The sequence below is a fragment of the Cheilinus undulatus genome, linkage group 9 (genome assembly GCF_018320785.1).
Source record: "Cheilinus undulatus linkage group 9, ASM1832078v1, whole genome shotgun sequence".
Classification (NCBI taxonomy): Eukaryota; Metazoa; Chordata; class Actinopteri; order Labriformes; family Labridae; genus Cheilinus; species Cheilinus undulatus.
In genome coordinates, this window is record NC_054873.1 from 33,115,630 (window position 1) to 33,142,007 (window position 26,378).

Below are 26,378 nucleotides of genomic sequence, written 5' to 3' on the forward strand. Positions count from 1 at the left end.
AATTAGAAATGACAGAGAAAACTCTCAGTGTAAGTTTACTTTAAGCCTTATAAAAACATTCAAATTTAAAACAGGTAAGTATTACAGACATGTAAACAAGAAATCTAGTTAGATATTTACCTGGATCGTCTCCTATCTTTTGATCGTGACCGGGACCGTTGTCTCTTTCTACGACTCTTTTCAGGGGAAATGGAGTGAGAGCTTTCAGATGTTGAGCGGCCCCTTTTCCTCTCCCTCGACCTTGATCGCCTAGAGCTCCTGTCCCTGCTCTTCTTCATTTCTCTCTCCTTTTCCTTCTGCCAGGCTCCTCGGTGGTCTCTTCTCCTGTCTCTCTCTGTCTCTGGACTACTAGAGTGTCGCTCCTTCGATGTATGGGCAGTTTTCTTTTTATGGGCCATATTTCTAGATGGGGACTTTGAAGAGGTTTCAACATCTATTTTGACCTCTGCCTTTTCTTTCTTTTTGGTGGGAGCAGAGCTAGATGCAGATGAATCATTCTTACAGTTAGGTGGAGCACTGCTAGAAGTTCCTACACTCCCTTCATTCATTTCAAGAGTTTCTCTCTCTGTCTTTACAGGAACAAGGCTGTGATGAACAGGTGAAGTGTTACCTGCTTTCTTTGAATTTAAACTTTTTACTCCATGCCCAAACATGCCAGCCTCTTTTCCATCATCTAACCCCGACTCCTTCTTACATCTAGAGTCAAGAAATGCTGTTTGTGTCTCAGGCTGAGTTTCAGATCGCGATTCTTTTTCAGTCTTTATGAATCCCTCTAAGCATCTGACCTCTGGTGATGGGGTTTCTGGTGAACTAGCTCCCCTTGGTTCTTCCAGTGAGACTTCAGTCTCCTGTCTTTCACTTTTTACATGGATCAGGTCCAGTTTGTTTCGCATTAAACCCTCCTTCTTTTCTAAGCTAGGAGCTTTCACCTCATGTGAGACATTTTGGGAGCTCTCAGCTTCATCATCCGAGCTGCTGGAGTCTGACACAGTGGGATTAAATGGATCATAGATATTATTAACATCTTGTTCTTTTTTGACCTGGGTGCGTGATGCAAGAAGCATCTGTTTATCCCGGTGAAGCTGTCTCTTTTTGACTTCTTCTTCCTTTTTACTCCAGGGCTCTGGCATGCTGTCTCCACCAGTAGAGGATGATGGCATACTGAGCCGCCTTGAATGCCATGAGTTTCCACTGGAGTTAATGCGGAAACTTACAGACGATGAAGCTACAGAAGATGAGGAATAACGTGACTGGCTGGAAGGAAAGCCAGTGGAAGAGGAGGAAGAAGAGAATGAGTTGGAAAAGGCAGATGACGAGGCTGCTCCATCAGGCCTCTGCCTCTGGGATGGACCTTCAGCTCTGCCTTTTTGCTGGTCTACACTTTGCTGCCTTCCCTTGTCACCAGCCAGGCTGTTCATGCCAGTAGATGGCATGCCATAAACACTACTGGTAGAACTGGAGTTACTAATATGTTCCCTACTACTTCTGCTGCTTTGATTACTGCTGCTGCCAGCACCTTGACAACCACCATCATTTGTGCCATCAATGCTCTCCCTTTTTATTTTTGGTATCCTTGGAAGAACTGAGACATCGACCCACATTGGCTTTATAGGTCCTTTCTTAGGTTGGTTGTTCTTAGAGCTGGAGTCTAAGGTGGAGCTACTGGAAGAGGAGTGGGCAGGATTTGTTCCCCGATGGCGAGAGGGATGAGTGGGTCTGACTGGTTGATGTGGCAGCACACTGGGATGGCCTCGGGGTGGCAGATCAGAATGAGAAGAAGGTGGTATGCGACTAGCTGAGGGGGGCGTGTAAGGGGGTAAGCGAGAAGAGCTCTGTGAGAAGGGTCTGCTCATGGAGCTGTGGGAGGATGATGGTAGGTCTCCGTTGTGGTGGAGGGGCAAAGGTGTGTCTCCTTGGCTGGGGGACATCACTGGGTTGATGTGGGTGCTGGAATCACCGGAGCTGCTGCTTTTGCTGCAGCTTGGCTTTATTGCAGAGGGCATAACTGCAACACAAAGAGATGAAAGAATTCACAAGCAGCTCAAAAATGGTAGTATGATGAGGTTATGTTGCTTTGCTTAAATATTTTACTGGCTTACATATTTTTTGCTACTAAGAGCAACAATTAAAAGTGCCAGGAAAAAAATCTTAATATTGGAAACAGTAACAGAAACTCATCCAGTCACTATCAGCTGAGACAAAAGTGGGGGATAACCAATGGTCTAACAAGGGACCACATGTAATACTTCAAGCCTATTTTGAGACCAGACGAAGGTTCATACAAAGTGTGATATTCCCCAAATTAAAGTACTTTTTACCAGTCAGAATCAGAATGAAGACACATTATAACACAAACCCCACAATCTCCCAACTTCTTTGGAAGATGGGAGATTGTGTAAAATGTCTGTTTGTATACAGCCTTTTATTTTTTTACTTTGCCAATGTAGTGTAAAGGTGACAGGGTTGGGAGGTGAGTTAGAGGGTCAGTGGGGTAAGGTGGGGTAAAGACATGCTTTCTTTTATTCATTTGTTTGTAAAGCATTTTGTGCTACATTGCTTTTTTATGAAAAGTGCTGTATAAATGAATTTTTATTGATTGAAAATATTAATAAAAACAGAATACAATGATTTGCCTATCCTTTTCAAGGTATGTACAATTGAACACAGCTCAAAGACAAAATATTAAATGTTCACACTGATGAACTTTAGTTCTTGGTTTTTTGTTTTAAATATACCCACAATCTGAAGTCAATGTCATTGATTTTGAATGTTTGAGCCTTTCAGGAGTGCTCCTTTTAAACTCAGTAAGGGTACTATCAGCTGTTACTCATTAATCTACTTACCTGTGGAATGTTTCAGGTATTTTTCAAGAATTCTATGACTTTCCAAGTCTTTTCTTACCCCTGTCCCAACTTTTTTTGGAATAGTTGTAGGCATCAAATTCAGAATGTGTATACACCTCCAAAATATCGAATGTTTCTTTTTTAACATTTGAGCATTAACTACCTCGTCTTTGTGATGTATTCAACTGAATATGGGTTGAGAGTTATTTGTAAATCAGTGTCTTCTGTTTATATTCTCATTTTATTACACTGTCCTGATTTTTCTGGAATTGGAGTTTGTTTGTTGAAAAGACAGTCTTGTAAATACCCACATTCAGATGCTTCAAATTAGGGATGCACAATAATTTTTGTTCTGGTTTAATCGGACGATATTGCAATTAGTTTATAGAACTGTATTTTTCCAATAAAAAAACATTTATAGATAAAATCCACCGATAATAAAAGGTGCTTGTTTACTTCCTCACAAGACTACAACAGCAGGTGGCATGGCAGTATGTGACCCACCATTAAGCTCACAGAAGGAGAAGAAGAAGCAGCTGTGCGGCTTCCACAGCTCAACCTAAACATGGCGTTACTGGGGTGGGTGTTTATCAGTGTTTTAGAGCAAACTTTTCAGCCTGTGATCCCCCAACAACAGCGACCAGGAACCCCCACCATCTCTGGAGATGGTTAACGGTCATAATGTTGCATAAAGCATCATGTAAAAATTTAATTTGGATTTTAAAGTTGCTTGATAGATGCATAATTTATTAATCCAGAGGGAAATTCAACAGTTGATTGTACACATTACTTACATTTAAGGACAGATCTCTCAATAGCCATGGTTCCATTTTAAATTAAATTATTTTACAATAAAGGATAAAACACTTTAAATCATTTCAAATTTCTCCTTATTTTTTGGAAAGCATACCGTGACCCTCAGGGGTCCTAACCAAACTCAACTTGTTTTAGAGAAGAATAACATGAATAGATTAATAAAATATGCTCCTCAAAGACCCCAAAGGGAGTCCTTTAGTTTTAACACAATGGCTCTTGTGAGTCTGATAAGAAATGTCATCTTAACGCTGCACTATTAATGGATTGCAAAGCAGCACTAGCCAGTAGCATTAGCACCAAGCTGAAGGCTACTAATGGCAGAATGCCGATTCAGCAATCATTTGAAAGCTGCATAAAGTTTATCCGAGACAGCCAAAAGGCAAAGCTATTAATGACAAAAATAAGTCTGACAGTCTCCTGATCTGCCGCTACTTCTTAGTTGTCTCCCTGCCTGCTCTGATGTGGTTTCATACAAATTCACAGTCTGTTCGGCAACATACGTAATAACACTGCTGTTTACATTTTTACCTACCTTTGATATGACTTGTGAGTGCATAATTTAAATTATTATGAAAAGCATCATCTCTCTTTCAGTTCTGACTTGTGCAGTAAAAATAAGACAGCTGTCCAATGAACCTTTATATTTATTAAGCATGACAGCATAAGCAGGTCTGTTTTAGCTACAGATTCATTTGCAACAGACTTTTAGTTCCTTAATTTTAAATGGAAGAACAAACTCTACTTTCTGAAAATTACCTGTCTTGAGAGGAAAGCATGTCTGATTTGACATTTGACTTCTTGTTTAGTTTATTATTGTGCATCACTACTTCAAATAATTCTGTGAGGTCTGAGATACAGTCAGGTTTTTGGTCATCTTTTCCAACCACCAGGTAGTATTAAATCTCTCACTATACAGCTGTCCTACAATGCAATATCCTCTCCATTTAACAGCGCGCACTTACTTGGCTTTGCAGCTTTAAGGGACCCATCTCGATTAATAACAACATCAGAGCTGTCCATCAGAAGCATGCTCTGTCCTGTGAGGATGCTGCCTAGCAGGTCAGGCACAGGAGTGGCCTCCACAACACCTGATTGGGGAACTTCCACAGCTCTCCTGATAGAGAAAAACATTTACTTTTAAACTCATCATCAGCATATACCAAGCATGTTGTTTTTATCTTGATGACAAAGAAAGAAACAGATAAGATAGCTCACAATTATGACACAGCGTAAACAGGAAAATACGCCGTGGGGATGGTGCAAATTTGCAGGGTCTGAAGCTGTTTATTATCTGAATGCTGATCAATTCAAGTTCTCAGCTAAAGTGATTAAAGATTTTTTAAAATTTTCAGTTCAACAGCAACATAGTTTCTGAATTTAAATGAGAGAAAACCACAATACACTGAGGGCTAAAAACAATATCTCCAGCCATTTAAGGCCACCATCACATCAAACTCTAGTGTATGCTTTGCCAAATTTGCAGTAATTTAATTTGGAAAACAATTAATCCTACATGGCAAAATGGGGTGCTTACCGAGAAAGGCTTGCAGTGAATGGCCGAGCTACAGGCTGATGAGATCGAAGTGCGGAGCGAGAGATTCCTCGTCTCTTGGCCTCCAACAGTGATGTAACATGGGCCTGCTGTTCTTCCTCCTCACTGCCAAATCAACATTTAGGAACAATTTGCACAATAATTAACACTGTGCATTTACAGACAGGTCCATGTATAAATAAAGTCTATCCCTTCAACAGAGGGATACTGACAGCCACATATGAACTATACGAAATTTAATGTATGTTTATAAAGTAAGATGCATTTATTGTTGATTGTATCACCAACATGTAAATGCTGCACACATCAATGCAATGATGCATTAAAGTAAAGAAAAGTACAAGGGGCAAAAACATCTCTATGAAATTTAGATATAATAGCAGGAAACATTTCCAAAGGAGCAACTGTGCTACGGAGTCTGCCATTTCTAGACATATACATAGAATGCAACAACAGGAACATCACTGAATGGTAATAGTTTTTTAACTGTCGCCTTACCGATCCGTAAATGGATCAAGGTCAAAAGGATCTCCGTAGATAGAGAGGGATGCAGCACCTATATCAGCACGCATGTTGCTGAGTGTGTGCTCTGATGGACGATACACTGTGGGCAGTGAAGAGCTTTTTTTGTCCTTTACAATCCCCAGATTATTAGCAATACGACTTCGAGCTGTGGTTGGCTTTTTTGGAATCTAACAGGAAAGAGAAACAACAGATACAATGGTTTGTGTTTAAACTGTTTCTGACAAATTATGTGAAATATTTACAACCAAATCACTTATATTTCAAGACGATGTTGGACTTATTCTCACCAGTTTTCTTCTGGATTTAGTCCGTCTCACTTTCCGTTTCCTCCTCTTGACTCCCGTACTTGCTACTTTGCCTTTTTTACCCTTAGAAGCTGATGTCTTTTTGACCTTTCTGCGCTTTCCTATTCAATAAATCATACATGTTAACCCCCATGGACAAAACTATTTGTGCTCCAAGACGTGCATTTCCTTTGCAAATATGTTCATGTTTATCTTCACGCTGGGATTACAAAAACCAAAGCTGAAAGCTGTTCTTGTTTATGGATTTGTATGTGTGTGTCAACTTACCAGTTTTGCGTCTGCGGCGAGTTGGGGCTCGAGGTGTGAAATTACGAACATAAACAGCTGTGTTGAGCCCAGCCACCACAGCATTAATAGTTTCATCCAACCAAGTGGACTGCATCAGATATGTGGGAGCCAGCTAGATGAGAAAGTGTAAATTACTCAACTGCTTCACTTAAAAAACCCTACAAAAATAACACCAAACACACTGATTAGTGTAACTCATCACAGGTGTGCAAGCCATTGCTGCTTCCTCAGGCCCCGAGGAAGAACTCATTAGGTCAGCTACTTTTTTGAATAGATTTTTCCATGTAAAATAAAGTTATCTGAATTCTATGCAAATCCCAGTGTGCCTTGGAATTCTTTCTTGAAAACAGTTTCAATTAGAAGTTTTTTTATTTTCAAAAAATGGAATTACCCCTTCACAAGATGAACTGACCTATAAAAAAAACAATTCAAAAACACATGCATGGCTTCCACAAAAACATTTAGATCACCAGTTCAATGCAAGAAATGACAAAACACATGCCATCATCTGCGCTGTGCTTTAAAATACTTCAATTAAATGCACAAATGAATAAGTTATTAATGTTGTTAATATTTTCTGCACAACACACTATATGAAACATCAAGGCACTTTTTGCATGAAAGACATGTTCATTAGCTTTTAAAATGAGATAGAGGAAAAAGCCAAAACAGAAGCAACAGGCCTCATGCCAAACCTGCGATGTTCGTGCCTGTGTGATCCGATTTCGGTTGACATTAGCTCGAACCCTCTCGCTCTGCTGCGTCCGTGCAATAGCTCTGGTTGGACCAGCGCCACGGTTCTGGGCAGCACGGGTCTGGGAGCGACTGGTGGTGGGACCAGCAGAAGATGGTAGACTCTCTGTATCACTGACTTGTTCAGCTGAACCCCCTGAGTTAAGAAGATTGAAGCATGTGACATCAGCCTAAACAAGTTTTTAGTGTCTATAAGCATGAATTTTTAACTTTAAATTAGGGCTGTCAAAGTTAACTCATTAATAGTGCACACGCGTTCTGTATGACGCTTGACCCATCCTGTAGTTTGCAAGATCAGTACGGGGTGCCATAGTGATGGTTGTAGCAAGCGAGCAGAAATAAAGGACGGAGGCTTTTTAATGACAGCTTTAGGATCATGCCAGATAAGACTAGTTGACTGTTGATGTGAAGTAAGTTACCCGGAGTTCGTAGAGCCATAAATACCCCGTACCACTTGCTGCCAAACACACCACCAATGCAGAGGGCCGGCCCCCTAGCCAAAGGCAGGCCATGCTGGATTGTTTACAATGGGATGCTCAGACAACTCTGCAGGCAACAAACTTTCAACAGCCTTTGCTAAATGGGTGGCTACAGATTGAAGGCCAATTTCTGTTGTGGAGGATGAGGTTCTGCTATGAACAATTCGCATCCAACAACTGCACTTACAAACTTTCTTTGAGAGCCATTACTGTAAGTAAAATACTAAAGGGCCCTCTCATTGTCATGTATGCTCTCTCCTGAGACTTGACTTCTCACAGTAATCTGTAGTGCAATGCTGTAACTGTATTTATTTTCTATTTTTGTATCATCCTGTTTTGAGCCCTCTAGATGGAAAGGGATGTTTATGTGAGCCTTTATTTCCCTCTTTATGAGGTTGAAATTATATGCTTTAAGCGTGAAGGATTCAGGAAATGATCTTTGAGTGACTTAAAACTTAACTGACCATGTACTTTATGTATATGTGTGATGCATGAGACCCGCTCTTATGTGTTAAGCTGCAGAGAACAGAGGAGTTGACTTGAACAAACATTTGCATAGAGAAAGCATTTTTGTCCACTCATGTGTTGATAAGGGCATTTAAATCTTGAGAAATACTCCTGCATGGTATATTTAGAACAAATAAAAATGGTGCAATTAATTTGCAATTAATCATCAGTTAACTATGAAAGTTGTGAGATTAACTGCGGTTAAAAATTTTTATCTCTTGACAGCCCTACTTTAAATTTAATAAAACTTAAAGGGTTACTTGAGTTACGGTTGTTGGATTCGCATTCAGGGCAGAACCATTCCTCTACGGGAACAGAGTCAAGAGGGGGAGTGAGACACTCCATGTGATACCTGTGAAACAAAAAGACTTCATAACTCTCTGATAACAATGAATATGGCAGGTTTCAAGACTGACTTTTAACACAATAAAGAGTTATTCATCTCACCCTGCATCACAGCCATCACAAAGCAAGAGGCGGTCCTCTCGATCGCTGCCTCCGCACACCTCACAGTTGGTCTGCTCCAGATCTACATCTATTGTTTCCTCCTGATTTTCCTTCACAGGCTTTTTTACTGTGATCTGAATGTAGTCATCAATACAAAAATTAGATATGAGAGAAAGTCTGAACTGTGCATTTGTATGTAAATAAAGAGAACTAAAAATGTAGACTTAGCCTTACCACTTTCTTCACTTTGCCTCCAAAACATTTTCTCAGGTAGATGCTGCTGAAGGCAATACGGTCTACAGGGCATGAGTTTGCATTCTGAAATGTAGACAACAAAAAGAAAAGTTGATCTATGATGCTTGCTATAACACCAGTGCTTGTTTAATATAGACCATACTCTTTTTTTAAATTGCTGCTAACAAAGTGCTTTTTGACAATGAAATTAAACCCACCTTTGCCCATTCAAGGATGCAGTCAAGACAGAAGTAGTGCTCACAGCTCTCTGGTGTAGCAACAGGCTGGCTGCTGAAGGAGTTAAGGCAGATGGGACACTTGTCTGTGTCCTCATCTGAACTTATCCCTGCAAGATCTGCAGAGGTTCCTCCAACAGCTCCACCCTCCGCCTTCACATCTTCCTCCTCTTCATCATCTGATAAAATTGCGTAAAAATCATTTTTAACAGTACTGCACAAACTACATTAGCAGGATGTGCCACAGAGTTAAAAAGTCAATCACAGTTATATCATCAATGTGTAAAACAAAGGCTTGTTTTTCCTATTTTGACTCTACAGAAAAAGTAGGTTTAGAGAAAAAGCTGCTTAAACACAAAGTATGTTAATTCTACCACCAGAGGGTTCTCAACCAAAAAGATAACAACAGTTGGCTTCGAGGGCAGCAGAGAATCATGGCAGTTACACCCTGCTACACCCCCCCACTCCCATGACCTGATGAAAATGAACTGACACATACAAGTCGCTTGTTAATATGAATGAAACATTGTATTATTTTACAGTATGAGTCACTGCTCAGTGCTATCATCATACTACAGTGTTACACCTTCAATACAGAGGCCAGCCAATGTTTACCCACATTGACTATCAGTGTCAACACAACACAGATGCTCCGGTGTGCCACTTGAACAGGTATTAGATTAACCAGTGATAGTCCAGGCAGATGTTGTGGGGGCAAGATTTTCAGAGACTCTTGTTTGCCTTCCAAATGGGAAGGTTAATAACATTAAACATTTAAATTATGCACTTTTGAAGAAGCCCCTCAGCCCCTCCCCAGGTGGAGGTCGACGCTCTCAGAAACGGCCACTAACTACAAACAATGTTTTGATGGATTCTTTCTCTCACGAAAAAACAAAGAAGAAACTGGAGCACAGAAGTCACTTTTTGCAATATGGGTTTGACTATGACAAAATGTGCATGTCAAAATGTTAGTCCTCTGCACCTGATTAAATTGTAGTATAAGTAAAGAAAGTTTTGTTAAATGTGCAGATGGCTGTTCAAAACAATGCAAACTGCAGTGGCATGCTAAAGAAAACTTTAATTTCAATATCAACTCAGAATAGCTGTAGTTGTGAATCTAAAACATGTAGTCTGCAGAATGTGTTCAAACAACTTATACGTAGAGTGGGGTTTTTTATGAATTTGGACAGCACTTACACAACATTTGAACTATAAATCAAGGATTTTTCTGGATTTGAAAACAGTTTAAAAAATTGATTTAAACATTAAACAGCATACATGAAGTCTTTTTTCATCTATTCTGATATTTCTAAATAGATAAAAGTCTGCATGTATCTTTAAAAAAAACGACAAGCAATCATCTCTTACAACAATAAAGTGCAAATTTAGTTACTCCTACCATCCTCCTCTTCATTCCCTTCTTCTTCTTCCTCCTCCTCCTCATCATCATCATCTTCATCATCATCTCCATCTAGCTGATCCTCCTCTTCTTCCTCGCCACTGCCTGATGCTCCCTCTTCAGACTCCACTTCACTGTCCTCCGAGTCATCTGTGAGGAAAAATAATACCAAAGTTCAAGCAATTCTAGATATTTTACAAGCTTGTTTGTATAATTCCAGGCTTACTATTACACAAGATAAAATAGTACCAGGTTAATCATTTGTCAAATTACAGCATGCAACAGCAATAGCACACCTGAGATGGCCCATAAAGCTGCCCTTTTTCCTTTGTTGTGGGATGTACTGCGGTTGATCAGCTCATCTTGGCTGTCATCTTCATCCATGGCTGACCATCAGTGCAAAAGCTGAAAGAATATTTCTGACAGCTTCTCCTTTAGTTGAACCTACAAGAGAAAACAGACAACAATGGCAAGTCATGTTTAAGTAACATGTCTGGATTAGACTCGAGAAAACAAAACGGATTAAGACACAATAGGTGTCAAAAATGAATAATCAGAGTAGGTATATCAACACTATCAAGATCAACTTACTCACAACAGGGATGAGGAAAGGGTTTGATCCAACTTTAAGGAATGACAAGTCCTTGTGAAAGAAGCATGGGGTCTTGGTCTATAAGATAGTCAGAACTGACACATTAACTAAGTTGCGCAATGTGTTTAATAACCCAAGAATGACAAGTATAACAAAAAAGGCTTTGTGAGACCATGTATTGCGTTACCTTTTTCTAGAAACCGACAAAAAGTTACCTAATGTTAACACTGGCTAGCTAGCCAACAGCAGTCTGCAGACGATGCTAAGGCTACATTTGTAAACAAAGAAGAAAAGTCTGCAGCAAACACAGCGTTTCCTCCATGCTTCCAACAAAACACACATGAAGCATCAAAGAAGATAGACACTATACATGTATATACACTGACAGGAGGCCAGGACAAGCCTGACACGCTGTTCTTGGTGAACAAATGGCGCTAGCTCGTAACATTAGCTTCGGTAGAGCGTGTTAGCTAACCCCAGAATAGCAACATTCAGCGAACGTCCACTACAAGCTCCTCCAAACGACCGACACTCAATGTGAGGGGCAGTTTACACAAAAAATACATCTAGTCTTTACAAGTAAAATGTTGTATTCCATGACTGAAAGGCAATTCAACCAATTAAACATACCCAATTAAGTAATGTGAGATAAGTAAGAGTGATTTCAAGTCTCCACAGTTGTTGAGTGACACCACCGGCTGGGTTTTTACGGAAATGGCCGAGTGCGCTCAGACGATCGTGACTCTTAAAGAGACAGTGCCCCTTTTTATTTTATTAATATAGGATATGATCGTTCAGTGTGTGAAAGTGCACAAGTCTGCAGGATTGGGGGCCCTTTAGAGCCAGCAAACTAACTGTCTATCGTTAGAAAATACAGAACATTTTAAAATAAGCTAAAATTAAAACGCATATTAACAACTGTTATTTAGCACCAAAAATAATATGCTATAATGAAATGGTTAAGATGGTTTCTGATTATAGCAACCCTAGGCTGTGATAGAGGAATAAATCACTGCCTCTCATAAAATTATAATGTGGGTGGTTATAACATTTATTGATGAAAGGCAACTTTTTTACCCTTGTTAGAGGCATACCTGTCAGTAGAACTAAAAGATAAAAATAGAAGAGCCAAAAAACACGAAACAAACAAATACCATATAATAAATAAACAATAGGGAAATCCTGAAGAGTTTATTATACTGATACATGCCTTTTATATATTCAGTTATACAGTAATAAAATCAAAAGTTTTTTTTTTCAGTGTCTGTATAATTTCAGAAGAACAATAGCAAGTGGATTTCAGAGGGATTATTTCTATTGTGCATTGTAATTTTCATTAAATGGTCTAAAGCAGTAGATTTCAAACATTGTTTTCTCAACAGTACATCTAATCAAACCAAATTTTTAAGAAACACCATATTCGTATCTGCAAAACAGCTGCTGTCACTCATTTTGCATGATCTCTATTTATTGTATAGCTCTAATAATAATGTATGGTTTTAACAATTCCCAAAGAACACTAGACTTGCCTCAAGGCACACTGCTGTGCCTTGCCACACCATTTGAGAACCACTTGTTTAAAGCATTTAATGGAAAGCTTTGTACTTTCCTGTAAAGCTCACATTCAACAAAATCCATAAGGAAAACAGAGGTCTAGTCTTCCTCCTCTGCATACATGAGGTTGACCATCAGTAGTAATATGTCTGATATACTGATTAATGCAGCAGAGTAAGGGAATAATACGTGAACAGTATTTCAGCATATTGCATGCTGCACTTACATTTTTACCTTAATTGCATTTTAATGCAACAAGTGGGTATACAGGGCGTATCAAGACATTAGATGGGTTATAACTTGTATGTGTTTGTTTTCTAGTTTTTGTGGGTCGAGAAAATAAATATTTTAATTAATCAAAAATATTTGTTGTTGTTCTCTACAGTTTGCTCTAAATTATATAATGAATCTCTATGAATCTCTACATATTTTTATGTATAAACAAATATGTGTTTTAGATGTAAAGAAGTCAGACAAAGGAGACCTTAAACCAAATCTAAAGATTTTGAAGAGGTATTGACCTATAACCAATGGATCTATGGCTTTAAAATTTGTCCAGTTGGATATCACTTTGGTAAGAGGAAAGTTTATTAACAGTTACAATTTAAAAAAAAAAAAAAAAAAAAAAAGTAAAACGGATAACTTCAGTTAACTGGAACCTAAACAAAAAAGGCTTTTCAAAAATGGATAAAAACAGTTTTAACACACATACAGTTTACCGACTGATACGTCCTTTACGCTTTATGATAATGTTTAAAAACTGCCACACACCCAAGAAAAGATAAGTATGACAGTTCTCTCTAAAGTGCCCTCTAGAGCACATGTGCGATAGTGGTGACAATGCCATATTCTTTGGTATAATGATCATTTTTACAGACATTCTCACTTGTGTATCTTTGAGAAATAAATGGTCATACACACAATGATTCCTCATCTGTTTTTAAGATATATTGTTGAGCTTTTCATAACTTTATTTTAGAGAGAAGGACAGTGGATAGGGTAGGAAATAGGGTTCAGAGTCTTGGGTAGAGACAGGAAAGTAAGAAAGGAGCCACAGGCCAAATTTGGGGTCAATCCCATTTCTACCCTTTAGTCCTTATCTTAGCCCTTCTTAGTTTTGTGCGATCACGTCAGGTGAAGGGGTATGCCAATTCTCTTTCGAATCGAAGGCTAGGGCTACATAGCCCTTGGCCCTTAGTTTATTTGAGGGGCTTCACAATATTGTGATAAGATATTAGCCAGATAAACCAGTGGTTTGTCCTACTTTACTTGCTATTTGATATGTGCTGCCTTTTATATTTTTTTACACGTTTGAAACTCTATGAACACAGCCTCATTGGTGATGTGCAACCTCCCCCTCAAATGGAAAAAGTCCTTTTGAATTTTCGATCCGAAACTGTATTCAAATAGCCTATTAAATAGGGATAAATAATTTTGTGAGAGGTTCCAGGCCTGTAAGGCCCAACCAATTTGTTTTTTCAAGTATTTTAAAATGGTAGCCTGTAATGTATACTTCTGCTGGTAAACCTGGGTTTCGCCCATAACAAGTATCCCATGTAACAAACAAAAAAGGGAGCACTGATGGCACATGAGGCTACAACCTCAGCCTGGATTTAAGTCTGCTTTGTAGCTTCTTTCCTATTCCATCCACTGCTTTGTCAAATTAAAGGCAAAAAGCCCCCAACTAAGTCTTAAAACAAACACGTTAAAAAGATATGATTTCATTTATTACAAAAGTGATAACAACATAAAAACAAATGAGAAATCCCAGATGCCAATCTAATGGTGTGCAGGAGAAAACTGACTTTAAAAGTAGCAGCTTGTTTTATGAAATGCATTGTTTATAATAAATGATTAAAGGGTCTAGAGAAACCCTACCAACCACTCCTTGAAGCCAGGATCTGCCACAACAAGCCTGAAGCGTTTACTTCAGCAGTCTAGACTGGCTGTCGCCCCCTAGTGGTAGCTTTCACTTAATAAAACCAGTTGTTACATAATACAATGTAATCCAGATTTGCTTCTTTATGTCATGGGGTTATGTGTATCCTGGCTGCGAATAATCCGGCGGGGTTTTGGCAGTCAAAAACTGGTCAGGGGGGAACAAAACAAGAGACCCACCTCAACATTCAGGTTTTATGACAACATGGCGGAGACAAAGAGGGAACATTATGTTCCGAAGTGAGAGGGGGCTGTGATTTCAATGGATTTCTAAATAGAGATGATTTATCGTGTTAAATATTCACTAAAATATATTGTTTTGAGAAAACATTTTGATTTTGGTATAAATACATATTGTATTGTTGTTTGGTGAGTTCATAAGTTGTTCTGTGGTGAACTTCTCTGAACTTTCATTCATTTGATGCTAAAATTTAAACGGTGCTCTTATTTGGGTCTAAATTGTATCTTCAAATTTCGATGATGTCAGAGTTACAAACTCACATTCCTTAAATAATTGAGTGATCACCATCATCATCATCATCATCATCACCCTCCTCCTCCTCCTCCTCGTCATCATCAGATCAGACTGTCATGCTGCATCCTTGGTACGTGCACAGCCACACTCCGCTCATGGCAACACTGTACACAAGTAAGCCGAGTTCAACCACTTCACACTGTAGGGGTAGGGGCGTCCTTTGTCTCGACGCCTTTAAACACCGCATCTCACCTACAGCGGCAGCTGTCCCATCACATGGCGTCTATTTAGAGCTAGAGAAACCTGCGACGCATTCACGTTTGCATAAATAATCGACCAGGACAGGAAACTGTTAACACGATAATGGTTCATTCCTAATGTACGACGTGCAAAACTGAACGCGCCGCACCCCAACTACAACTCCACAAGTCAGCTGAACCTGCTGCCCTTATTGAACCAACCTCTCAGACATTTTTATTTGCCCGTCATCTAGAATGGGCGGGTCTTCTAACTCCGCTCCGGATTATTATTGGCTGTGAGCGCTGCCACTATATTTGTAATTTGCATAACCAGGTCGGGTTGCAGATGCAGGGGAGTGGGCAGGGTAGGGGTAGTGCAAGTGAACTGAACTTGTGCGTCGGTGTAGGCTACACTATGTTCTTAAAATGCACCTAACTTTAATCATAGGCTGTGATTTCTTTTACAGAAAAAACAATGTGGATATCTATTTAGATGATATAGAGGATCCTATCGCCGGAAATGAAAGATTCTTTCTTTTAAAATTAACCCAAAAGAAAACTTGAGAGTGGTAAGTAGCTCCCTTTATCTACCACTGTTCTTAATTCGATCTATATGTTAAGGATGAATAGACGACACCCGTTTGATAAATACTTTCCGTGCATTTAATAGCACTTTCTAGGAGTAACAATAAATTATTTTACAACTTTTAAAAACAATTTTATCATGAGGCATATATTATTCGCGTGTGAATACATACATCGCACACTGGTGGGCAGCTGTAATTTATAAATGTGTCTCAGGCCTTCACTTTGAAACACTGTTAGAACAATGGGCGCTCGGATATTTGCCGATTTTATTGAATTGTTACGTAATTTTGTTTTTGTAGATTAATTTTAAATTCAATTTAAGGAATAAGTTAAATGAGTTGCTTGTTTTCGTCGCTCCTTCTGCTGACTTTGTCTGATTTATTGTGTTATATTGCTCATCCTCTCTGTGTATTACTCCACAGATTACCCACGTTTGTCAGTCTGAGCTCTAAAAGCAGGTAAGCCACTGACTAACGCACATTGTGCCAGTTGCCAGTTCCACTGTGCGTGTGACAGCGGCTAACCTGGTTTTGGGAATACCTCTCATTTGATATTTTTGGGGGGTCGTGAAAGAGACCAGCCACAGCCGGAGCAGACAGACACCTCTACCTCCCCCCCCCAAACGTGTCTCGTGCACATTTCTGGGACAGGCCTGCTAAACATGACTGCTCAGCCCACTGGGTCTCCATGTACTTCTTCCTATGTTCACATACTGTCCTCTTAGTTAAGGCTTTTGAATTGCCCCTATAGAGGCCACCCCTCTTACGCTGTCTGCTGCCAAGACTATTGGTGAGTGTTTTATTTCTCTTTTTGTTGCATTTGACATGATAGTCATCATCATACCAGCTGGATCCTAATTTGAGGTCAGAGGCCCTCTGGGGGTTCCTGAAAAGGTTCCCAGGGCCCCTCCAGCTAAAATAGGAGCATTACAGAAAGACACTTAATATGGCTTTAGATCAAGCTGGAGTGGTTATTTTCTTTGATGTAAAGCTTTAAACATCAGTATTAAACTGTACCTATAAATAATGTACCATGTTTGTAAAGAGAACACCTCATCTAGGAAGTAAAGTCTCTACTCAAAACTGCTGTGGCATCATGTATTTTATTTTCTGTTTCACTGTGCGATTCATTTCTTGGTATCAGTGAAGATGTTTCATTCCCATCTATGCATAATGACTCATTGTGACACAGAGGAATAGATAAGTGCAGTATGTCAGACTCATTAACTTGTGGCCCCATTCATCATCATAATGTGGACGTGCAGATGCTCACTCTACATTTGGTACATGAAGGAGGCCAGTTCCCAGACACCCTCTTCTCTCTGCTGAACGGTTTTCTATCATATGTACAGCTTCTACATTGATCTGACACTTCCCAGTAGCAGATTTGGTTAAGATTTGTGTTGGAGTGAAATATTAATCTGCTCCTGTCTATTTAAATAGACTGGATTCACTTTGGTTTCTGAATGTGGTGTAGGAAATTGTATGTATTTTCTAAGAGAAAAGAAATTTTGTAATTTTGTAAGAGAAAAGAAAACATCACCCCACTGACCTGAGGTCATTTAAAAAGAAAACATCAGATCAGATGGTATCACAAGCAATGAAGAAATATGTCAAAAAATGACTCACAAGGCATTGAACTGAATCTTACATTACAATCCAATTTTCATGTGAAATTGGGCAGTGGAAAAAGAAGCACTTTCTCTTTTGACTTCATGTTTGTGCAGTATCCTCAGCATCCACAGGTTGGCATCAGCGATCCACAAAGCTGCAGCTTGTCCAGACAGTGGGAACTAAACAAGGATTTGGAGCTTATCTAACCCCAGCCAAGCCAGACAGCTCTAAATCTTCTCAGTAAAATCCAATTCTGCATAATTAATCGTAATATCTGAATTGGCATTCTAGTTTGTTTTGTGATAATCTCACCGTGGGGTCAAAAGTTTACACCATAGATGGAATTGATTTAAAAAAGCTGACTTTTGATGCTTTTGGAAAGTGATTCTTATCAATTCATCTGTGCATTGCAGAGAAAAATGCGTATTTTCTTTGGGTTTCATGTGTCAAAGTTTGCAGATGATATATATTTTTTGCTTTTCAAAAGTCGGCAGGGTTTCAGTCAGGGTTTATCCAGAGAGCAAGGAGAGATCAAGTCACTTAGTGTGTGACAGACGGCATATTTACTCTCCAGGGTAAACAAACAGGAAAGGGGTGGAGGACAGGAGTGTTGTATGGGAGCCCGTAGTTGTGCAACAGTGTTTATCCAATCATGCCAGGGTGATTTTTTCGTTTATGATAAAACATCACAAGACAATAGTCTGCTTTATTGTCTGTTTATAAAAAAAATGAACTAAAAGAGCCAAAGTCCACTTTTTCCCACTATTATACCGTCTCTTCTTTGTAAAATAAAACAATTTACTATAGCACGAAAATTTAAAAAAAGGTAAAAACTAATTACCAATTACTTTTCCACCTAGAAGATCACCAGTCATGCTGTAAATGTTCACACGTTCGTAGCCCTTTGTGCCTGTACGGTCACATGTCTTGTAAATCTACTGCGTTACATCATCCATAACAGCGGCAGCTGTGATGCCAGGATGTCTGCAACATTTCCCTCTGCTTAAAAGGATGCACTCTGTGAACTTTTCAATCAGCCACCTGTGGGTACTGACTTCAAAACGTCCTGAGATGATCGAGCATCACTGGAGTCATTGTACCATGAGCGATGAGGAAAGCATGCATATTTCAGTACCTATAATATATTCATTATGCATTTCACATAGGAGCTTCATGGCACGGACATTTTTAGAAGGAGTACACTCACTGGTGTGTTAATTATTTACCATAGATGAGCAACTACTCTTCCAGTTAGTCTGTAATAAAGAGATATTAAGAAAAACAAGCACTCAGCAGAAGATTATCTAAAACACAATACACAATTTTATTATCTTTAAATACATAGTAATAGTAATAATTGCTCTAGGTAAAAGGTTTCTAAATTATTTTACATTTCATACAGATATTGCAGTGTTTACAGTAGCAAAACTCTGTAAATATATTTGTCTTATGTATATACAGTATGTATATCATGGAGGATTAAATAATGAGTCACAAAGAAAGGGGTTAAATAAGAGGTGACGGTGACACAACAGTGAACAAGTTTCCCTTGGCCATGTGGGTCCATGTTTTATCTCCATGATGACTCGCGGGATGTCAGGACTGCAAGACACACACAAAAATAAGGAGGGGATGATGATCCCTTTGTTTGAGACAGTTTTTTCAGCCAAGATAGAAAAAAATCTCACACAAGCAAAAGCAGACAAAAAATCTGCTCATCTTAACTCTAGAGTAGCATTTTTAGACAGGAGTGGTTTTAAGCATGTTTGTTTTCTGAGATATCTGTAGTTTCCATGGCATGAAGCAGTTATGTAATCCCAAAGAGGAAACACCACACTGTAGGAGGAGTGCACACTCAAACACACTTCACTTTGACCTGTCAGTTTTAAGCATAACAAGAATGATAAAATGCTAAGTGCTATGATGATGTAAATACTGGTTAAGGGGGTTTGGATGGTCATCTTTGGAAGCACTGAAACAGCAGCTTCCCTCTTTAAACTGATGTTGTTTTAGGACTTTAAGCTCACCCAAGACCTAAACAGGCACATTAATCATGACAGGTCAATGTTAGGTGTGATGACTGCAAAAGAAAAACATTTCACCCAATAGAAAATGAAAAAATTGAACAAAACCCTGGCCTTGTTTGGGGCACTATTTTTGAAATGTATCTCCCAATAGAATTAAACTCACTTTACGCTCCTTAAACTGAGATATAATGACTTTGAGATACATTTCTCAGTAGGCAAACAAGGGCCAAGGCTTCACACAGGAGGAGAATGGGACAGTGCAATACATTTTGCAGAGCCCTCCACGAAGGCTCTTGCTCTTTGGAAGTCAAGTGTCACCAAAGTACAAGGCATTGTATAGATACACAGACACACCCCCTTCTCACATGTATAAATAGTATCCATACATAAAAGGCAAACTGAAATGACATTGGTCACATATATTTCCATGTCACAGTATAAAAACAGCACTACAATCAAGAATGTCTGCTACAGTCATTCCCAGTGCGATGGAAGTGTTACATGGAGATACGGTGAGAAGCAGCTGTCGGTACACGATTGTTGACTTGAAGGTGGGAAGGCCGCTCTGTATTACAGAGTGGAGAGAGATTAAGAGCAAGTTCTTAGATGCATTAAAGTATAAGGTGAGCAGCTACTGTTAGTCCAGGAGCAAACAGTGAGAGAGGAGGAAGGCTGAGAGGAGGGGAGAGAGAGAAAGATTTAAAGCATTACAGCAAACAACTGATGGAGGAATGTAAAAGTTTGAGTCAATTTAAAAAGTTAGGCATACGAGAGAAGTTTTCAGCCTGTAAAGGTAGATGACAGGGACCTCCACCAAACAGATGCTTCCACTACCCAACACAGCTGCAGCCTTAAACCCAATCAAGCCGGGATAGGAAGTACTGGGGGGCAAAGGTGGCTCTGGGGCCAGGGGGGAGGAGAGGAGCAGAGCAGGGTGGACTTGGGGGAGCAGCAGGGTCTCACACATACACACCCTCAGGGTTGAGACTGGACACGAGAGGGTTTTGCAGGTTGCGGGGATGTCCCAGGAACTGTTTGGCAGTGGGGCGAGGCGGGGAGTCCACTTGAGGTACAATGTGGCCTGACAAAGAGAAGACAAACATGTTAGCCTTTATTATTAGATGCTTGGAGACAATAAGTCAAACATCAAGCCTCTGGTGTGCACAGTATAGTTACTCTTGTAACTATTCTGTGAGCACAAGAAAGTTTCATGTGATCACTAGAAAGTTTTGCATGTGCGCCAGAGAGATTATGCCATTCTGTCAGATAGGAAGAACCTAATGGTCTTTTTACATCTCTGTGCATCAGAGATCTCTCAAATTTCCACACTGTCTCTTTATTCAATATGTTCTTTTTCCATTTAGGGCCCAAACATTTATTCTCAAATAAATTTGAGTGCTTGTATATTTGAAAAAACTGGGTCACAATAACTCAAATGGTGGGTCAGCACCCAAGAATGGGTTGCAGAGCTGTTTTCAGCCCTGCACTGACATATAGTTATTTTACTCCATTTGCCATGATGATAAGTACATTTTTGGCTCTTTTCTCGAGATATTGAGTTATTTATCCAGTCATCTTAGGATAACAAAGTTGTTTTTTCACTAAAATGTGCTAATTTCTTAACGGCTACTAAAAGCTCCCAAAACTAACATCTTATTGCAGGAACTGTAGTCGAATGAGATGTACAGTATGGACGCCTGCATCTATGTCCACCTAGGACGTCCATAGGGATCACTTTCCCTAGGTTTTTGTCCTGTGTTTTTCTTCAGGCATTTTCTGTTTTTCAAAGATCAGAACTGCAATACTTTTCATTAAATAACTTTGAATGGTTGAAAATTTTCTGAAATTTTGGTCATGATTCCTCATTGAGGTGCCGGTGGTGTGTCCCAAGACCAGACCAGTTGAGAACCACTGTTTAAAAAACAAGTATCCAAACACAAATGATAAATCAAGACAAAAATTCTATGCATCACATGAAACCAGTTATTAGATGTGTGTGGTCCTTTATATAAGCATCCATGTGGAACTGAATGTTAAGGATTTATGATCTTTTTTCTTATCTATAAAGGGAAATTTAATAAGTTTGAAGAAAAAAGCAATACAAAAGAGGAATCCTTCAAAAACTTTGAAGGTATAAATAAATAAAACGATTTATTATGAATGAGGAAAAATGCAGGCTTTCTGGTTGCAGATTCACATCTATTTGTATATTTTTTTCCTGCTTTGGCAGCGTTTGTCTTGTGAATCATTCTTATCCTAATATGGATTATATTTTCCCTTCTTTGAGAAAACTCAAATCTTAACAGTTTATAGTCAAAAGAAAAAAGTAAAAATAATAGAAAAAGTACACATAATATGAGCTACATTCACCAGACAAATCCAATAAGAATCTTAATTCAGTATACTATAATCATAAAAGAAGTTCTGATTGCTCTTAACCCTTTACCTACTGAGTCTAAAAATGGCGATTTGGACATATTTTGTTATTATGGCTATAAAGTAGTCAGGAAATGCCCTAAGTCTGAGAGCTTTGGTCCCTTTTCCCAGGAGTACTTGCACTTGACTTTCCAAAATCTGGTTAATGATTATTGCTCATTATATGGAATTGTCAGCAGTTTAAAAGAAGAAAAACACGATAATGGATTTGTTTTTCATGGCTTTTATGAGAAGAAATTTGGTTATTGCTCATGAAGTTTTGATTAGACATTTGAAATGTGAACCTATACATGTTTAGAACAATCACCAGTCATTTTTTGAGTCTAGGTGTGCAAAATACAGTGCAAAAGATAACTATATACATGACGAAAATTAGAGCAAATAAAGGTGGAAAAATGCATTCTCCACATTTTCAAGTAACATGTTGTTATTGCTCATGACAGACACGCACAAATGCCACTATTGCGACTACCATAATGAACCATATATGTGCGCATGCCCACAATTCTCAGCTTTCCAACGCCATTGGAAATTTTCTGATCAGACAAGCTTTGACAGAGTTAAGGTAACAATACTCCAGACATATAAAACACAGCGCTGGCGCTGGGTCAGGAGGTAAAGAGTTAAAGGGTAACAAAATTCTGTGACTAGGGTGAGGAAATTTATCTTGCTGAATGTCTTAAAATTAGACATAGATATCTAAATTAGTGCATGATACTAAACAGGTACATTTGGATGCACTGGCAAACATTGCAACTTTCTTACAAGCAAATCAGTCCTTCATTTTTTACGGTTTTGCTATTTTGTCTTTCCAGACTTATCAGATGAAAATGAAATAGCCTTGCTAAGATTTGAGTTTTTGCAGTTTGTTTAGTTCCCTATAAATAAAAGGTGAATGCACATGTGAACTTTGAAAAAGTCAACACGATGTCATGAAATGATCTTGTACTTCTAGTTCTAGAAGTTTTAGACCCTTACCTCCATTGGTGTACCCCTCCTGCAAAAGATGCGCCAGTTCTAACTGCTCCAGTTGCTCCTGAAGCTCTGTGCGTGAGTGTGTGTGAGCGGGCAGGACGCCCGTCTGCTGTATAAACTGCTGCAGGTTACACTGCCTCAGCTCTTTATTTAACTCCTCCAGCTCCTCCTGTTTGGCCTGAAAGTGAAAAAAAGACATGGATCAGTGAAGAAGACAGTCAGCTCTGACTCACTGAACACTGACACCATTTTGTCTTTTAATAAGTAGGTAAAATATGAAATATGGCAAGTCAAACATACAAGTAGGTCAGTAGATATAGCTCTGTTATCACAATTACAACTATAATACTACTACTACTACTACTACTACTCCTGCTACTACAACTAAGATAATAATAACTTATGATAATAATAATGAAATAAGAAATACATTAATCTGTTATATTCCAATGCAAGACTGCCATTTTTGCTGGTAAGTTCCATAACAACTCTAAAAGGAGAACATCTTTTCATCACCAGGGGGCAGCAGAGTCTACATATCCCTCCTCAAGTTATTGACAGAAACTCCAACCTATCAGCCATCATGAAACTGTCTAGGTACCATAAATCATCAAAGTCAAAGTCACTACCATGAGCATTTTTCAAATTCCATCAGATTCCAGCAGCATGACTCGTATATACTAATGAATACCTACAGTGCTCATTTGATGCTGCATTCAGTTGTCTTAATTAACCAAACACCAACGGGGAAGCAAAGATGACTTGTTTTAATGATACTTTCAAAAACATAGAGTTCAGAGATCCTCCATTGCATCACCTTTGTGCCCACAGATTAAACTGGGATGCAAACAAACAAGTGAGTCAATCAGTCTTAATCGACCACCCGTTTGTGCTAAATCAATGTGTCTACACACCATTACAGGAAGCAGCAGCAGCACACTCTAACAACCTCAGAGCTGTTGTGTGTGTTTACGTTTAATTGATGTTGGACTGAGGCAGCCTGCCGAGGCAGTTCACACCTGCAGGTCTGCCTCCATTAGCCTAATGACAGGAGTGCTGTGCTCATCAGCAATAACACTTAAACACTCTGCAGGCTGGAACAACTGTTGACTGACACGTCCAGACATTCACACCTTTACATCGCTATGCATTAGGCTTTATTATACTCTGTTATGTTACCAGTGCTCGCACGTCGTTTCTAGGAAATAAGAACTTCTTGCTCCTGCTTGTGAGGCAAAATGCCTCTGCGGTTAACTTTCTTTGTAAATGCTTTTATAACTGTTGGCTGCATGCTATAACAGAGTGGTACACAATATACCACACCGTCCCCTTCTGTTCCATCAACAGGGCACTAAATTTGTCCAGTTCACCACCAGAGTCTCACACATCCCCACAGGGAACACTGACTGATGACTCCAATGAGCTTATTGTTACTGTTAATTAGTTTTGCAGCCAGTTTTCTATTTATTACTCAGAGCAAAAATAGGGAAGAGACACAATAGGCTCTCAGTGTAGATAGTCTTCCCTAATGAAGACATGGAAACACTCTATTTCTCTCTGACAAAACATCTTCTACCATCTTACAATAAAAAAGGAATTTAATTTTCTTCACTTCCCCGCCTGGAACTACTTTGAATGAGCCCAACCAAGTGGATACAAGAGTCTCGGATAATGAGGAAACTTGAGTTTCATTTAAAACTGGGTTAGGCTTTTTATTGATATAGTCACCTCTATGACAACCACCCAATGTAAACAAACAATAACATAATAAACTATCATAAGTCCAGGCAGAGTACATGCAATAAAGAAGGCTTTAGTTCTACAAATCAATCTCCTTTAATCTCTTTTTTTGCATACACAGGATACAAGAATATGAAGATACTGGCAATGGTATGAAAAACACCAATAGTAACCACGTGCTCAGAATTGGCATACAAGACAGCTACCAAGAGCTGTCAAGCAAGTTTGGCTAGACTGTAAATTCATACAATAAAACATCTTAAGACAAGCAGGATGTGAGTATACAGCGTTCATGTCTAATTATTCATGAGTTAATATGTCACAGTAAATCATGTTTCCTTTGGAACAGTACTCTTTTTTTGCTTTAATGAGTGATATTTTTGCTGCAGTGTACAGGAAGGAGAGGGAAACAGTCTCACAGTGTAATTAGAAGGCAGTCTGTGCTACATACATGGGCTGACGTGGATTTAAAGCCCTTTCTCCAGAACCGTGACCTCTCTCCTTACCTGCAGCAGAGACTCTGCCTTCCCCAGAGCCTTGTCAGTCTCAGATAGCTGCTCCTCCAGCCCTGTCCCATGATGCTCCTGGTTCTGGAGCTCCGCCTTCAATGCATCGAGGGACTCCTCCGGTCTGCTGGCTTTCCCTTCGGCTTGGCTCTCCCTCTGGATCTCTTGTTCCAGCTGAGTGGAACGAACAGAGAACTCGTGGAGCCTTCGCCCGCAGTCGTCTAGCTGCGCATGGAGCTCCCCGAGCGTTCTTCTCATCCCTTGCTCCCTTTCCACCTCCGCCTGAAGCTGCTCCTCCCAATACTGCTCATGTGCAAGCTCGGCCTGGTTCCTGCGCAGCGCCAGCTCCAAAGCATTCATCTCTTCTTGCAAGCGGGCATCAGAGACAGGTGAGGGACATGGTGACGGGTAGGAACGCTCCCAGGAATGTGACTCCCTCTCCAGGGCTTCTAACTGGGCCTCAAAGGCCCTCAGTCTTTCCTGCTGCTGAAGAACCTTCCTAAAGACCTCCTCTTTCGATGGGCCTATAGGTGGGGAGGGGGAGGGCGATGGCACATGAGAGGAAACAGGACTGGGGGAAGGAGAGGGGGAGGCTCTTTGCTCTGGAGAGTCCCGAGGAGATCTCTTAAACTGTTTGGCTTTGGTTCTAGGAGAGGTGGATGGCCCAAGGTTGAAGGTGAGTGCTTTCTTAGGCTGACTGCGTTTCGAAGGTTCTGGCTCAGGGTGCTTTGGGAGGGGGAGGGGGCTGGGTCTGTCTTGTTTAGGGCCAGGTGAGTCACTGCTGCTTGGGCCAGTTCGCCGCAGGAAGAACTGAACCTCACTGCCATGTTGGCCCAACTTAGCAAGAGACTCCAGAGGCTTCTCTGTGGCCAGCAGCTGCCTCTCTGTGTCCCTGAGGCGCTGGATCAGGACATAACGACCTGTCTGACCTGTGGATAGACAGAGACAGAGAATGAGTGCAAAGAAAATTACTGTAACACTGTAAAGCACCAACTTTATTGTCATAAAACATGAAAATATCGGTTTAAAGAAGCTCCATAACTACTTGTAAATAAAAAAAAACTTTGTAAAAGACCTTTTTAATCTTCATGGTTCTGAAAGCAGTTAGTCTGACTCCTCCCACTGCTTCTACGCAAGTACTGCTGGGTGAAAAAATGACATCAGACGCATTACGATGATGCTGATACTTCTAAATCTCTCCCTCTGAGGGGACGAATAAAAGGCTGCTGCGTAAGACTCGCACGACATGTAAAAAATGTTCAAATAAACTGAAGTTTCCACAAGGACCTTGAAATTAGGACAAACCCTCCC

The 26,378-nt window shown here is 39.7% G+C and overlaps 2 protein-coding genes across 14 annotated transcripts in view; both read right to left on the reverse strand.

Annotated features, from left to right (window-relative positions):
* Nucleotides 1–11,686, reverse strand: part of phrf1 (PHD and ring finger domains 1) — a 53,594-nt gene extending 41,908 nt beyond the window's left edge. For 6 of the 8 annotated variants that reach the window (XR_005992302.1, XR_005992305.1, XR_005992306.1 and 3 more), the window contains exons 1-15: nucleotides 11,607–11,686; nucleotides 10,976–11,054; nucleotides 10,681–10,828; nucleotides 10,385–10,534; nucleotides 8,968–9,164; nucleotides 8,750–8,833; nucleotides 8,516–8,649; nucleotides 8,329–8,420; nucleotides 7,025–7,218; nucleotides 6,309–6,441; nucleotides 6,024–6,142; nucleotides 5,710–5,903; nucleotides 5,194–5,316; nucleotides 4,622–4,773; nucleotides 121–2,005 (exon numbers count right to left, since the gene is read on the reverse strand). Coding sequence is in view for 2 of the 8 variants with exons in the window: in XM_041794560.1 (XP_041650494.1) it covers nucleotides 121–2,005; nucleotides 4,622–4,773; nucleotides 5,194–5,316; nucleotides 5,710–5,903; nucleotides 6,024–6,142; nucleotides 6,309–6,441; nucleotides 7,025–7,218; nucleotides 8,329–8,420; nucleotides 8,516–8,649; nucleotides 8,750–8,833; nucleotides 8,968–9,164; nucleotides 10,385–10,534; nucleotides 10,681–10,768 (3,545 nt within the window). In the remaining 6 variants the exon portion in view is untranslated. Of the gene's footprint in view, nucleotides 1–120; nucleotides 2,006–4,621; nucleotides 4,774–5,193; nucleotides 5,317–5,709; nucleotides 5,904–6,023; nucleotides 6,143–6,308; nucleotides 6,442–7,024; nucleotides 7,219–8,328; nucleotides 8,421–8,515; nucleotides 8,650–8,749; nucleotides 8,834–8,967; nucleotides 9,165–10,384; nucleotides 10,535–10,680; nucleotides 10,829–10,975; nucleotides 11,055–11,163; nucleotides 11,304–11,606 lie in introns of those variants that run through there. The other 2 variants (XR_005992304.1, XR_005992303.1) reach the window with 2 other exon arrangements.
* A 7,053-nt stretch (nucleotides 11,687–18,739) lies between these two features.
* The window catches only part of rassf7a (Ras association domain family member 7a), a 55,821-nt gene continuing 48,182 nt past the window's right edge, over nucleotides 18,740–26,378 (reverse strand). For all 6 annotated transcript variants that reach the window (XM_041796384.1, XM_041796381.1, XM_041796383.1 and 3 more), the window contains 4 exons: nucleotides 25,068–25,996; nucleotides 22,825–22,999; nucleotides 20,384–20,491; nucleotides 18,740–18,985 (listed from right to left, as the gene is read on the reverse strand). In XM_041796384.1, coding sequence (XP_041652318.1) covers nucleotides 18,954–18,985; nucleotides 20,384–20,491; nucleotides 22,825–22,999; nucleotides 25,068–25,996 — 1,244 coding nt within the window. In that variant the 3' untranslated portion in view covers nucleotides 18,740–18,953. The remainder of the gene's footprint in view (nucleotides 18,986–20,383; nucleotides 20,492–22,824; nucleotides 23,000–25,067; nucleotides 25,997–26,378) is intronic.